We start from the raw sequence: 14,462 nt of genomic DNA, 5'->3' as shown, positions 1-14,462 counted from the left end.
AAGCGCTCCTGAACATTTAAAAAATGTCTTTCTTTAAATTACTGCTTGTGTTATTAAAATAAATAATAAAAACACGAAGAAGCAATAGTGGAACGTTTTCGACCGATTTCGCCGATGGCATACACGAATCGAAAAAGCGCACGAGGTGTTGTGATGGAGGGAACGTTTTGGGGTCGGACACTTCCTGTTTTGTAGCACCAGTATGAAGAAAGAGCAGGTTGTGAATTGTCAGTTTTCCGTTTGGTATCCCATTTTCAAAAAGCACACAATTAAAAGGTATGTGGTAGTTAAGAAAAAAAAATTCATTTATCTATCGTGCCAATTTGATTTTACATTTATACTGCAAAGCTTCAGTGTTAAAGATATGTGTTTCAATCTGTCTCGACGGTGTCATCGTTCTTCATTAGTTTCATGATGTTGAATTTGTGAATTATATGTTGCTCAATTCATATAAAATAAGTGGAAAGTATTATTTTTGTTTTAGTAAAATTTAAACAGACTTGAAGAAAGTTATCAGCAAAAGTAGCTTTTATGCAGAGACAATTCATGCGAGGTAGTGAATTTATTTTAACTTCATCATTGTAATGCCACTTAAATGCATTTGTATATCTGTACATAATTTATTTACAGTTTCCTTTCTTGGAATGCATTATTTATGAGGCGCTTTACAAAACAAACAATAATAACATATAAAGGCAAATAAAATGAAAGGAATAGAAAATAAACAAGTAAGTGATGGTTTAGGAAATCGCCAGCGCATTATTCTGGAGTTTGAAATACATGTGCTGGGCAAGATTTTATAAATTCCTCTGCCGGTCAGATATAGCTTGAATTCAGTTTACAGCTGAGAAACTTAAGTATTAATATTAATAAGCTAATCGAGCAGACACTTTTATTACTAGTTGCAATGCTAAGTTATCTTCTCTAATATGTAAAACTTAAAATCTGTCAATATATGTGTGTTTACATACACAAACACACACACACGAATAAATATATATATATATATATATATATATATATATATATACACACACACACACACACAATACAGTATATGTCCATATATTAATATACACACACATACAGTATATATATATATATATATATATATATATATATATATATATATATATATTTTTTTTTTTTTCCAGTATTCAAATCCACATCGTTGGACCAATCTATCAATTTTTGCACACCTCCCTCATTTGACAAGGTGAAGACCGCAGATCAGGGGTACTCAGTTATTGTTCTGGATGTCTGCAGGTTTTTTTGCTTTAACCTGTTTTTTAATTGGAACCCAGTTTTTTACTAATAAAGTGATATTTTTGGGGTCTAGTTATAGTTAACTTTCTTGTTACAATTCAGAACCCTTATTTGCCTATTTTAGTTTTAAACTGGTGCATTTAGGTTTTGTTTCTTTTATTCTTAAGCACATATCAATTAATAATGAGGTGCAAATGACAAAGGAAACCTCAGCTCTCCAGCCAATGTGCTTCCATTTAAACCTGTACACATGGATCTGGAAGTATCCGTGTCAATAAAATGTTTTGGAATTAAATGAGAGAAAAGGGAAGGACCACACAATTATATGGGTAACGTTCACAGACAACAAAAAACAAACCATATAATTAAAAAACAAGTTTCATTATCTGTTAGACATGTCTTTTAATTGCAAAACAAGTTGGAATTGAAAACCTGCAGTTTCTGTGAACCCCAGGACCGTAATTGAGTAACTTGCCATAGACTATGTCCTGACCCAAAATTTTGACCCTGGGAATAGTACTGTTTTCTTTTTTCCTCATTTTACTACAGTTTGAATGACAATAACACCGGAAGAGTCGGAAGCCAGACTGGCAGACAGAACATAAGAGGTTAAAATTACTTACCAGGGCAACACTGAGTGGTGCTTCTAGTCTACTATAAAATAAAAGGCACCTCTGTGTTTTTGCTTGCGGTTCCTCCAAGCAGTCTGATTGATCAGTGGTAGGGATGATGACATGTAATGTTAAGAGGTGTGAAATTCAGTTCCTGATTGTAACAATTATTGTTATTTTTACAGAAAAGGAGATAGTCTCCTTAGCATTATGTTTACCCTTTATAAACAAGCCAAAAATGATTTTTTTTTCAACACGAAAAAATATTAATGTGTAACAGAAACATGTAAATACCAAAATGTTTTTATGAATACATTAGGGAAGGTGTGTCTACTGTCCACTGCTGTACTGATGAAGATTTAATGCATGTCCTTTGTGTGGTATGTTTTGAAACCATCAACAACACACAGCCAGACAATGCAATTGGGACAATAGCAGTGTTTTTCTTTGTGCACTTTTCTTACCTTATTTATGTTCCTTGCAGTTGAGATGGTAGTGTGTCAGTGTCTGATCCAAGTGATGGATGCAGCCCATTGTGTTATTTTAGACTACCACAGTACAAGGCTTAGTGAGTTCCACATTTTCTCTGACACAAACAACGATTGTAATGCTGTAAACAGTGCTTAAGGTGCTAATGTCATTGTTACCCTTGCTTTTGATCACAATCAGTTTGCCACACAGCTGCTGCCACACCTTTGTGAAGCCTCACGTGACTGAATTCAGCAGGTATATCACAGCGGTTTGATTGTACAGTGCCATATGCATTAGCTTAACTATCTGTGTCAACGTCTGATGGTGAATACACATTATCATCACTATCACACGATGTAAGCAATTTCAGTTCTAAAAGTGGTTTTAAGGTTGTTCATTTGTCATTGTGTTTTTGTTGGAGGCTCTGCCTCATCGTAAATATTGTTTAGTTACCATAGAGTTACCATAAAATGGCAGAACACATGAGAATGCTTTTTTTTGCACCATACTATTATTTCATCCACTGGGAGGCAGCAGAATACTGTTCACAGAGTTACAGTGGACCAGCTCTACACCCTTAGCAGGGTCCTGGAGGGTGCATGGGAGTTTGCCCAACCAGTCTACATGTGTTTTGTGGACTTGGAAAAGGCATTCGACCGTGTCCCTCAGGGAATCCTGTGGGGGGTACTCTGAGAGTATGGGGTACCAGACCCCCTGATAAGGGCTGTTCGGTCCCTGTACGATCGGTGCCAGAGCTTGGTCCGCATTGCCGGCAGTAAGTCAAACCCGTTTCCAGTGAGAGTTGGGCTCCGCCAGGGCTGCCCTTTGTCACCGATTCTGTTCATAACTTTTATGGACAGAATTTCTAGGTGCAGCCAGGGCATTGAGGGAGTCCGGTTTGGTGGACTCAGGATTGGGTCACTGCTTTTTGCAGATGATGTTGTCCTGTTTGCTTCATCAGGCCGTGATCTTCAGCTCTCTCTGGATCGGTTCACAGCCAAGTGTGAAGCGGCTGGGATGGGAATCAGCACCTCCAAATCCGAGACCATGGTCCTCAGCCGAAAAAGAGTGGAGTGCCCTCTCAGGGTTGGTAGCGAGATCCTGCCCCAAGTGGAGGAGTTCAAGTATCTCGGGATCTTGTTCACGAGTGAGGGAAGAATGGAATGTGAGATCAACAGGCGGATCGGTGCGGCATCTGCAGTGATGAGGGCTCTGCATCAGTCTGTCGTGGTGAAAAAGGAGCTGAGCCGCAAGGCGAAGCTCTCAATTTACCAGTCGATCTATGTTCCTTACCTCACCTATGGTCATGAGCTATGGGTAGTGACCAAAAGAACGAGATTGCGAATACAAGCGGCTGAAATAAGTTTCCTCCGCAGGGTGTCTGGGCTTTCCCTTAAAGATAGGGTGAGAAGCTCAGTCATCCGGGAGGGGCTCAGAGTAGAGCCGCTGCTCCTCCGCATCGAGAGAAGTCAGATGAGGTGGCTCGGGCATCTGTTCAGGATGCCTCCTGGATGCCCCTCTGGTGAGGTGTTCCGGGCACGTCTAACCGGGAGCAGGCCCCGGTGTAGACCCAGGACACGCTGGAGGGACTATGTCTCTCGGCTAGCCTGGGAACACTTTGGGATTCCCCGGGAAGAGCTAGAAGAAGTGGCCGGGGAGAGGGAAGTCTGGGCATCTCTGCTCAAGCTGCTGCCCCCGCGACCCGACCTCGGATAAGCGGAAGAGGATGGATGGATGGATGGAGTTACAGTATTCAGGCTTAACATTCCTAGAGTCTGACTAGATTGCTGAGTGTGTTTGCATGTGTGTTTTTTCTGATTTCACATTTTTCTTTCTCTCTTTTTTTTTTTTTAGTTTGATTCTTCCACTTCCTCAGAATGTAATTGACTACTTACTGGATGATGGGACACTTGTAATTTCTGGAAGGTTAGTAGTTGGATATGTGTTTTTAAATTATTGTTTATGATGTGTTTACTGATACTTTTTTCCACTCTTATATTGATTTTAAACATGAAAGTTAAAAATTGTAGGCCAGCTTTATCTTTCATATTATCAGGGTGAAGGAACACAATGTGTTATGACATATAAAAATATTAATTCAGTAACAGATGATTTTTTTCTCCCCTAGATGTTTATGGCTGAGCATTTTAAGTCTGTATATCTTAATATCTATAATTTGCAGGAACTCTTTATTTTTCCTAGACTGTCCTGTTTGCCTTTGGACCACTTATGTTATCTCAGATAATGAGGACCAGCTATGAGGGAATATGTTTTTTTAAGACTATGGTACTAGGGTCTTGTACTGTGTTAGCCATTATGGATGTAGTGAGAAGTTAAGCAAAATGACACCTTTTATTGGCTGACTAGAAAGATTACAATGTGCAAGCATTTGAGGCAACTTGGGCCCCTACTTCATTACATCTTGCTTTAAGAAGTGGCCTGAGTTGCCTCGAAAGCTTGCATATTGTAATCTTTCAAGTTAGTCAATAAACGGTGTCATTTTGCTTACCTTAAGACTGTGGGAGTTAGAATAATGGGTTATCAGGTTTTTACCTACCCATGCTGATTAAAATGCCTGTTTGTGATAAATATATATGTTGTTTTTAAAGTCACACAGTGAGTGGGAGGTGAGACTTAAACCAGCATCCTTCTGATTTTATGCAACACTTAAAATCCAATATTAGAAGTAATTTTTACATTGGATAGCTGTGTTTGTTATTTCAGAATGTGTGTTTAAGTGTAGGTCAGGACTTTATTGTTAATATATTTTATCTCTCTTCATTTATTTTACCAGAAACATTTTTTCAGGCATGCCTTCCAGACTGAGTTCTAAGCAACACTGCAAATATGTGTGTTCTTTTGAGTCTAACTTTGTATTGCTCAACTCCTATGCTGATTATGTGGCTGGTTAAATGTTTTTTAAGCATTATTCCTCTTCAGACTATAGTGTGATGAAAGGTATCTTAAATTCAACCCCAGCTTGGAACAGTAATAATTCACAGGATGCAAATTATACAGCACAATCTTGAATCTATTGGAAATAAAATAATGAAATGTACAAGCAGACACACGGAGGCATGGATGTATCACAAGGTCTTTCTTCCTAAAGGAACCATCTGAGTTTTTGTGGTTTTGAGTGGCATAGATCAGTGGTTCCCAAATGTTTTTAAGCCAACACCCTCTAAAATGTGGTACCTTCGGGCCCATCACTTATATAATCCTAATGCTGCAAAATGGAGCATGATCTTGGTTACTGCTAACATTGTTTTAAATTTAAGGATGCTCCGATTGATCTGCTGCTGTTTCATATTGGCCAGTTTTCTCCAAAAAAGACTCAATCGGCCATTCACAAAAGTTTAATGTTTCAGCCTCCACTTTTCTAAACTTTACGGTAATGTAGTTTCAGTACTCTTTTTTTGTTTTGTTTTTGGCAGCAAATGTCCTGATGCATAAACAAAGAGCAGTAAGTAAAGCTTGTTTTAGCAGTACAGATTCTTCCATATAGCAGAGAACAAGAGGTTATTGGAATAGTGGAATATTAGCCTTTACATTAAAGAAAGTGGAATAATAATCTCAGGCTGAGATAAAGGAATCAGAGAAGTCGTCCTCCGGTGCAGTAAGAAAAGCTACTTTAATGTATTCAGACATTTTTAGTTTCAGTTTGGACTGCATGCTTGTTTTAAGTGCAGCAGCTTAAATTTCCATCCATTATCCAACCTGCTATATCCTAACTACAGGGTCACGGGGGTCTGCTGGAGCCAAACTCAGCCAACACAGGACGCAAAGCAGGAAACAAACCCCGGGCAGGGCGCCAGCCCACCGCAGCAGCTTAAATTTTTAATTGTGAAACGAATTAAAGAAGAATTTGAAACTGCTGCTTAGTAAACAATAGGATTGTTAGCTTAACTGCAAATGTATGTTTTACTTATAAACCAGTTACATGTTAGTCAAATGTATGTTTTACTTATAAACCAGTTGCATGTTAGTCTTGTGTCTTCTTGATAAACAACTTATGAACATTTGATACATTTGTTGCTGTTTTAAAGATTTGTACTGTGTTTATTATTTGTTGCTGTGTGTCATATGACCTATGTTTTGTTAAGAAACAAGTACTACATGATTAAAAGGATAATCCATATTTACATACATTTCCAGAATTACGAATTTCTGATACACTGAAGAAGAAAAAAACACCTATGTAAATGCATATTTTAGCAGCAAAAAGGTTTTAGTACAATTAATGATTTTAAAAGATCAAAACCTATAAGTACATGTATATTTACATTTAAGCTGTATTGAATTGCTATTGTCAATTAATTGATTGTGTGAAAAAACAAATATATACTGTATATGAGAGAGAGAATACTGAAAAATGCATTTTTTTAAATTAAACTTTGCTTCAAATAGGTACATTGCCTAAAAAATAAAAAAGATGACAACTTGTAATTTAATGAGAAGCATTTTATATTCTTTTATGCCATATGTGTTATGGATGCATATTTTTGTACATATTTTATTAGTATGTATTTTAAGGAAAGTTTATATTTTTATGGTAACTGATCAATAAGCCTACTTTATTTCATTTTATTAATACAAAATGAACAGTTAACACCTGTGATCTATAGTTCAATTGTATAAACACACAGCACATAAAGCTTCTGTGCACCTAGTTATGCAGGAGCTTAGTGTAAAAAGTTTTTTAAAGGTTGTGAGAACTGGTCCAAACACCAGCGCTTTATAAAACACACGTTCTATTCTTCTTATCCCACACAACACACTGTGCTTCCAGCACCAAACACTCCCAGCACGGGCCTCTCCCAATGTCCGTGGGCTGCCTTTCTTCTTCCTGTCATTGGAGCAGCGTCCTGCACCAACTCCCGACTCTAGCTCTCTGACTGTAGGAAGGTGGCCCCTTTTATCTTCACCCGGATGAGCTCCAGGTGTTTGCTGCTGATTTTCCGGCGGCACTTCCTGGTGTGGCGGAAGTGCCGCACTAGCACATGGAAGCACTCTGGGTGTCCTCGGAAGATTCTTCCTCCACCTACTCAGGTGTGGTGGAAGTGCAGGTTTCCCGGGCTCCACGACGCTCGGGGTTCCCCCTGGCGGTGGCCACGGGCCCCTATAGGTTTGAGCCTCCTGGCTCGGTTCCCGTGGTCCCTTCCTTATCCAGGGTGGTTGCTCCTGTGTGGCCCAGGGGAAGTATAAGCTGCCTCCCGGTCCTTCCAGCCATCCTGGCTGGGTCTGGCCCCCAGCCTTCTGCCACATGGTATAATAGGGGGAAAAAACAGAACATGTGTAGTGGTCCTGTCAGCAAAACTAGCAAACCCTGTGGTGTGTTCGTTTTGTGTATGAGTGCAAAGAGGGTATGCTTGCATATGTGTTTTTCTGCAGCTTAATGTCTCTCTCACCAAACACTGAAATCAAGATAATTGCTAAATTACAGCAGACTATAGACATTTGTGTGATAAAATATGGTGTGATATTTCTATGGTGGGTTTCTCAACCTTTTTTCTTGGTTTTGTTCCTCCTGGAATTGGAATATTTTGAAGTACAATGAGGCCAGTAACCTTGGGCTTAATTTTTTTTTTTTTTGGGTTTAAAAATACTGAACTCTTACTAGGCACACATAAGGTCAATGTTCCTTTAAGACCAGTGTAGCAGTCTTTAACAAAGTGTTACATTAGACCTGTATGAACAAAAGACCTGTGAGTGTGGAGCAGTCCACTCTGCTCACGCTCAACCACAGCCACTAATTGATGCTTGCATGCATTTTCACATTTTTTGGTGCTTGTATGCAGCTCAGTTTCCACCACGAAAATGTGTATATGGTGCAGTCCACTGTGCTCACACTTAACACTAGAATCCCTGAAGCCTGCGAAAAAAGTTGTAATCCTGGGCCACCTTAAATTTCTTCGCACCTCCTCATCAGTGTCTTTGTCTTACAAATGTGTCGATCGGCAATGGCAGCAGGCACCACTCATCCCCCCTGCCGAGACAGCTGAAGTCAATTCAGATGCTGAAGTCTCTTTATCTGGCAGTGAGGTGTTTGAAATTGTATAGGTTGAATAATATATCGTTATTTGGAATACACTGCGGTGGGTTGGCACCCTGCCCGGGATTGGTTCCTGCCTTGTGCCCTCTGTTGGCTGGGATTGGCTCCAGCAGACCCCCGTGACCCTGTGTTTGGATTCAGCGGGTTGGAAAATGGATGGATGGATATTTGGAATACATACATTTGTTGTGTGTTCCGTGTCTACAACGATCTGGGTAAAAGTAGGATGACAGGAAATGCGAGGAAAGAAATGTTGATCACTAGACATTCTACTTAACATTAATGACCTCACAATTAGTCTTCATGGTATACAGGGTTCACATGGAATAACCTGATGATGATGGTCATGTGGACATTAATGTAGGGACATCACAGTGCTTTGATCAGGTGGTGGTGGCGCAGATCGCCACAGAAAACCTGAAAAAAAGCAGAAGAGAAAGTAGGGGTTAGTACGGATATGGAGCCAACAGGAATGATATTGATGATTAAATGCATATACAGATTATAAGGATTAAACTAAAATGAAGCTATGAGAAAGCCATGTTAAAATAATGAGTTTTTAGCAGTTTTTTTAAAGTGCTGCACCATATTGGCCTGGTGAATTCATATGGGCAAACTGTTCCAGATTTTAGGTGCATAACAGCAGAAGGCCGCATCACCACTTCTTTTAAGTTTAGCTCTTGGAATAATAAGCAGACACTCATTTGAAGATCTAAGGTTACGATTTGGAGTGTAAGGTGAAAGACTTTCTGAAATATAGAATGGACCAAAATTATGTAAGGCTTTGTAAACCATAAGCAGTATTTTAAAGTCAATTCTAAATGACACAAGTAACCAATGTAGTGACATCAAAACTGGAGAGATGTGCTTGGATTTTCTTTTCCTAGTTAAGATTCTAGCAGCTGCATTCTGCACTAGTTGCAATTGATTGATGTCTTAGTAAAGACATTTTTTTGTGCATGTATGGGTCTGTAATTTCTTATGTACACCAATTTTTTTTTTTTTTGTTTAGAATTATTTGTTTAATGGAAGAAAGGTTGTATGGTTTAATGTGGAATGAAGACTAAATGTATTTTAAATTACAAAAATTATACAGATGCATATGAATTCATGTTCAAAGAAGCAGAAAAATAACTCAAGTTACATATAACTTAAGGTCAAAAAGAGAGGAAAATAATTCAAAGATAGTTTTGAAGGCTAAGCCTGCTTTATGGATATACAGTTTTTCTTCTGTGTTCAAGTAGTTTCTGTATATATTGTCTAAGGAAGGATGAAGGTTACTAAACATTGTTGATTAATATCCTCTTTAATAAAATCCCTTTGTGCGTCCAGGTGTCCGTGTGTGTGTGTCTTCTGGTGAAGTGCGCATGCGCGGGGCTTTTGGTGAAGTGCGCATGCGCGGGGCACGGTACGATGCGCGATATTACTGTCAGAGTGAGTTAGAGGTGTTTTACGGAAATACAAACCAGTATTACTGCGAGAGGAAATTAAAGGTACATAATACAATGACGCATATTACAGCCACATACAAGCCAGTATTACTATCAGAGGAGATTAAAGGCATATTACCAACGCGCACGCCTGTATTACTGCCAGAGAAAATTAAAGGTATATTACGGACGTACAAGCCAGTGGACGTACAAGACAGTATTATTGTCACAGAAAATTAAAGACACACAATACACGGTCAGCTCAGCAAGTAAACATCAACAAAAGAAAGGCTGAAAGACAAAGAAAAATACGACCAACAAACAGAATGAGGTCAAGGTCCCTTGCCATTTAATATAGACTGTTCCTACTAATGTTTATGCACTACTGTTCTAGCGCCCGTTATTGTAACGGGCTAAATGACTAGTTAATGTATAATAAAATGAAATGTTAGATATGTTTACTTTATTATTCGGAATTGTTAATATTCATCTTCATTCCTTGACGTTTATTATTCTGCATTAGTCTGACAGTTTCTAAAACTGCTCTAAAAATAATGGTACATCAAAAACATTTCCTCTGACATGAACAACAGTTGTTACATTGTGAACAAATGCTTGGGGGCCTAATGTCATTATACTTGGTGCTCGAGCGTTCAGATTATTGAATGCATAATCTGGTGAGACATTTTCTTTTGTTATTGAAATGAATGTTCTACTGAATGAAATTAAACACTTGTGAAGATGCTAAGATTAATAACTAATTATTTGCCTTTCATTCTAGAGATGAAACTCCAAGCCATTCAGCAGCAAATAATGACAGTGAAGATGAAAATGAAATACAGGTAAATTAAGCAATTGTTTGTGTGTGTCCTGCGGTGGGTTGGCACCCTGCCTGGGATTGGTTCCTGCCTTGTGCCCTGTGTTGGCTGGGATTGGCTCCAGCAGACCCCTGTGTTCGGATTCAGCGGGTTGGAAAATGGATGGATGTTATATAGTAGGCACCAACATTGGGCAGGTTATGAAACATAGGAAAGTTTGCAGAAATGTAATACTATTCAGTCTTGTCTTGGATAACTAAAATGTTAGCAAAACTGAAGAAAATGAGATCCTTTGGTATTATATGCTACTAGCCAACCTGCGGCGTAGCATACGCCGCATAATTATGTATTGATGGTTGAACACTTCCTGAACGACACAGTTGTCCAAATGGGGGTGGGTTTGTGGATACCACTGTGAGTGAATGAAAAGATGGACCTCTGGAGAGAGCAACATACAATTGTTAGTGACTGAAAGCGAGATCATCTATGACGATAGAGGCCACGCTGGTGAAAGTTACTTCGTCGCTAGGGATAAGTTTCAGCACTTGTTCATTAAGGTGTAGCGAGTCTTCGTTGGTGACGCTTAATATAGCTTGCGTACTGAGTTGTTCCGGAGTCACAGTTGAGAAACACTTTTTTAATGTCTTTTAAGCACAGGGAAAAAAATGAACATGTGAAACATCCGTAATGTAATAAGGCACCAAGAAAAGTAACATTGCAATAATGCTATCTATGACCCGATCGCTGTAAACAAAAGTGAAAACAAAATCGAGCTCGATGCATTCTTTAACTGCTTTGTAGCTCAGCGGTAGTGTTGCTGCTTTGCAGTAAGGAGACTGTGGAAGATTTTGGGTTCGCTTCCCGGTTCCTCCCTGTGTGGATAGTGCTTTGAATACTGAAAACACCGGTATATCAATGTAATGAAGTATTATTATTCTTACGCGTCCAGTGCTCTCTCTCTCTCTCTTGTGCGCGCCTGTGTGTGTGTGTGTGTGTGTGTGTCACTCGCTCGCACGTGTTCCTGCAGGCATACGCCGCATAATCATTTATTGATGGCTGAACAGTTCCCGGAAAGTCACAGTTGTCTAAAAGTGTTGGTTTTGAGGATACAACAGTAAGTGAATGAAAAGATGGAACTCTGGAGAGAGCAACATACAACTGTCCGTGACTGAAAACTGGTTTTGGCAGATACATGCATATCTTTTTGAAAGTTTGGCCCTGTGCCATATGAATTGTCATCGCAAAGGCCAATCTAACAGGAAATTGTCTTCGTGTAAAAATAAAAGGCAAATTATCCACAACAAACTGTTTTATACGCTGCATACCAATACTACGCCGCGTAATCACGCTGCTTTTTTAATGTTTTTTAAGCAGAGGGGAAAAAATGAACATTTGCAAAATCCGTAACACTGCTTTCAGTAAGTACAATGCACACGCGTTTAATTTGTCGGCCACTTTTTGCCAGCCGTCTTTTTTGGTTTGGGCTGCTTTTGCAGTGTTACCACTTGTGCATATTAAATCTTGAAATCCTTCGAGTAACTAATTAACTAACTAACACCAACCCACCCACACACACAGCTTGTGTGAAAAAAATGCGCCCGTACTTTCATCATTTTGTTGCAGCCTATCAAAGACTTGCTGATCATGTTTTCTAGACTCAATATACATTGGCTTTTCACTCAGCGCGGGGACGCGCATTCATCTCGAATTATTACATCCAGCTACACGGCTGCGTTTGAAAAACCCGACTTATCCCGGATGAATTTCACCGGCATTAATGGTTAGGAATCTGGTTGGAACAAAACCCTGCAGCCACAGGGGTTCACCAGGACCGAGTTTGGGAAACACTGGTGAACACAGACGAAACCGACTCAGGTGAGGAGTTGGGGAGGGCAAAGTAATTGCAGCTATTGATTATTCAGTGTTGTTTGCCTGGGTGTCTGATCTGCTCGACGGGATCAGAAGTAAAAGGAAAACAATGTGAAGGCAATGTCACAGGTGATCCTGTGGTATAGCGGGTCCACAGCTCCCCTTCAAAAGGCCATTTTTAAATAAATAATCATCACACTCACAGCATAGCGAGGGGCGTGGAAGTGTGGCTGAAACGGTTTCCGGTTGGAGTCGTGCTGCGGGCATTTCTCCCCTGTGCAGTGTGCTAGCGAGTGAGAAGAGAGAGAAAGCAGGCTTGCAGGCAATGTGTTCCTGTGGTATAGTGGGTCCATAGCTCCCCTTCAAAAGGCCATTTTTAATCAGGCGACTGACAGTAGTGGAGTCAGGCACAGAGAAGGTCAGCTGCTGTGAGAGCGTCTCGACTGTTGCAGGGCCTGCATCAATGAAGCAGGTGAGACGCTAATGAAAAAGAGGCACAGGGCTTATTGGTTTTTAACGACTGCTTCCTTCATTGTGTTTTAACCTCAGTTTTAAAGGATTGTTTTAAGGATCCCATGGGATACCCCTCGCAAACTGTTTTAGACGCTGCATACAGCGATTCACATCCGCGAGAAACATGCCTGTTTGAACAGTCAACGTGGCTCAGTGGTGCATGTGGACTCTACCACAGACAAACATAAATGACGGCGTGTTTTCCGAGGCGTCGCGTCTGAGTTGGTGGGCGTGGCTCTGCGAGTTGTCGTCGTATCCAGTGGTCTTAGAGTTGGTGGGCGTGGCTGTCTTGCGCGCTTTCCATAGGTGTCTACTTGTCGGCGGCTTAGTGAATTATATATATAGATTTGGTCTAGGTACATAACTGGTGGATCATTTCTGCACCGCTTACAGCACGTGTTTTGACAATAACTGCCAATATCCTTCAGATATAGTGTTATGATGTTCAATATTACATATCTTTTCATTTTATTATAGCCTCATGGAGCTATTTGGAAAAGTGATGTGTTTTGATTTATGATCTTTTGTTCATGTGGAAAAAGGTCAATAACTGGTTTGCTTTCTCTTTACAAGACATTCATTCAGAGAGTAACAAATACACTAGATTTGATAAACAAAATAATACAATTTATTTATTACATGGGAACAGCGAAAGATGGAGATATATAGATGTATACATTGCCCTCCTCTGCTATTGGCAACCCTTGTAAAAATTAGTAAGAAGGATTAGAAATAATAACTGCTGAAGAACTGTTCATCTTGCACTGAAAAAATGAGAAACAGCTGACTTTTAATTGAAACATGCGTTTAACACTTTGTATAACCTTTCTTTGCCAATATAACAACAACACAGAGTCTTCTCTTGTAACTTTTTATAAGGTTGGAGAATACAGAGCATGGCATCTGAGACCATTCTTCTTTACATAATCTCTCCAGATCATCCAGGGTCCTAGGCCCTCTCCTGTGTACTCTCCTCTTCAGCTCACTCCACAGGTTTTCAATAGGGTTCAGGTCAGGAGACTGAGATGGCCATGGCAGAACTTTGATTTTGTGGTCCGTTAACCTTTGCAGGGTTGATTTGGACTTGTGTTTTGGATCATTATCCTGCTGAAAGATCCAGTGACAACCCATTTTTAGTTTCCTGGCGGAGGCAGCCAGGTTTTGATTTAAAATCTCCTGATATTTCATGGAATCCATGATGCCATGTATCCTAACAATGTTTCCAGTGCCTTTGGAGAAAAAGTGGCCCACAACATCACAGAACCTCCTCTCCTCCATGCCCTTGAGACTGTGCTGGGAGACACAGCAAACCTTCTGGCAATGGCACGTATTGATGTGCCATCCTGGAGAAGTTGGACTACCTGTGCAACCTCTGTAGGGTCCAGGTATCGCCTCATGCTACCAGTAGTGACACTGACCGTAGCCAAATGCA

General features: G+C 40.0%; 1 protein-coding gene across 1 annotated transcript in view; it reads left to right on the top strand.

The window, feature by feature from the left end:
- Positions 1–17: 17 nt before the first annotated feature.
- Positions 18–14,462, top strand: part of cdc123 (cell division cycle 123 homolog (S. cerevisiae)) — a 53,030-nt gene continuing 38,585 nt past the window's right edge. Inside the window, exons 1-3 of the mRNA XM_028813704.2 lie at positions 18–276; positions 4,203–4,274; positions 10,612–10,672. Of these exons, the coding sequence (XP_028669537.2) occupies positions 203–276; positions 4,203–4,274; positions 10,612–10,672 (207 nt within the window). The 5' untranslated portion in view covers positions 18–202. The remainder of the gene's footprint in view (positions 277–4,202; positions 4,275–10,611; positions 10,673–14,462) is intronic.

Source organism: Erpetoichthys calabaricus, chromosome 1, assembly GCF_900747795.2.
Source record: "Erpetoichthys calabaricus chromosome 1, fErpCal1.3, whole genome shotgun sequence".
In the NCBI taxonomy this organism is placed as follows: Eukaryota; Metazoa; Chordata; class Cladistia; order Polypteriformes; family Polypteridae; genus Erpetoichthys; species Erpetoichthys calabaricus.
This window is presented reverse-complemented; position numbering and strand designations above follow the sequence as displayed.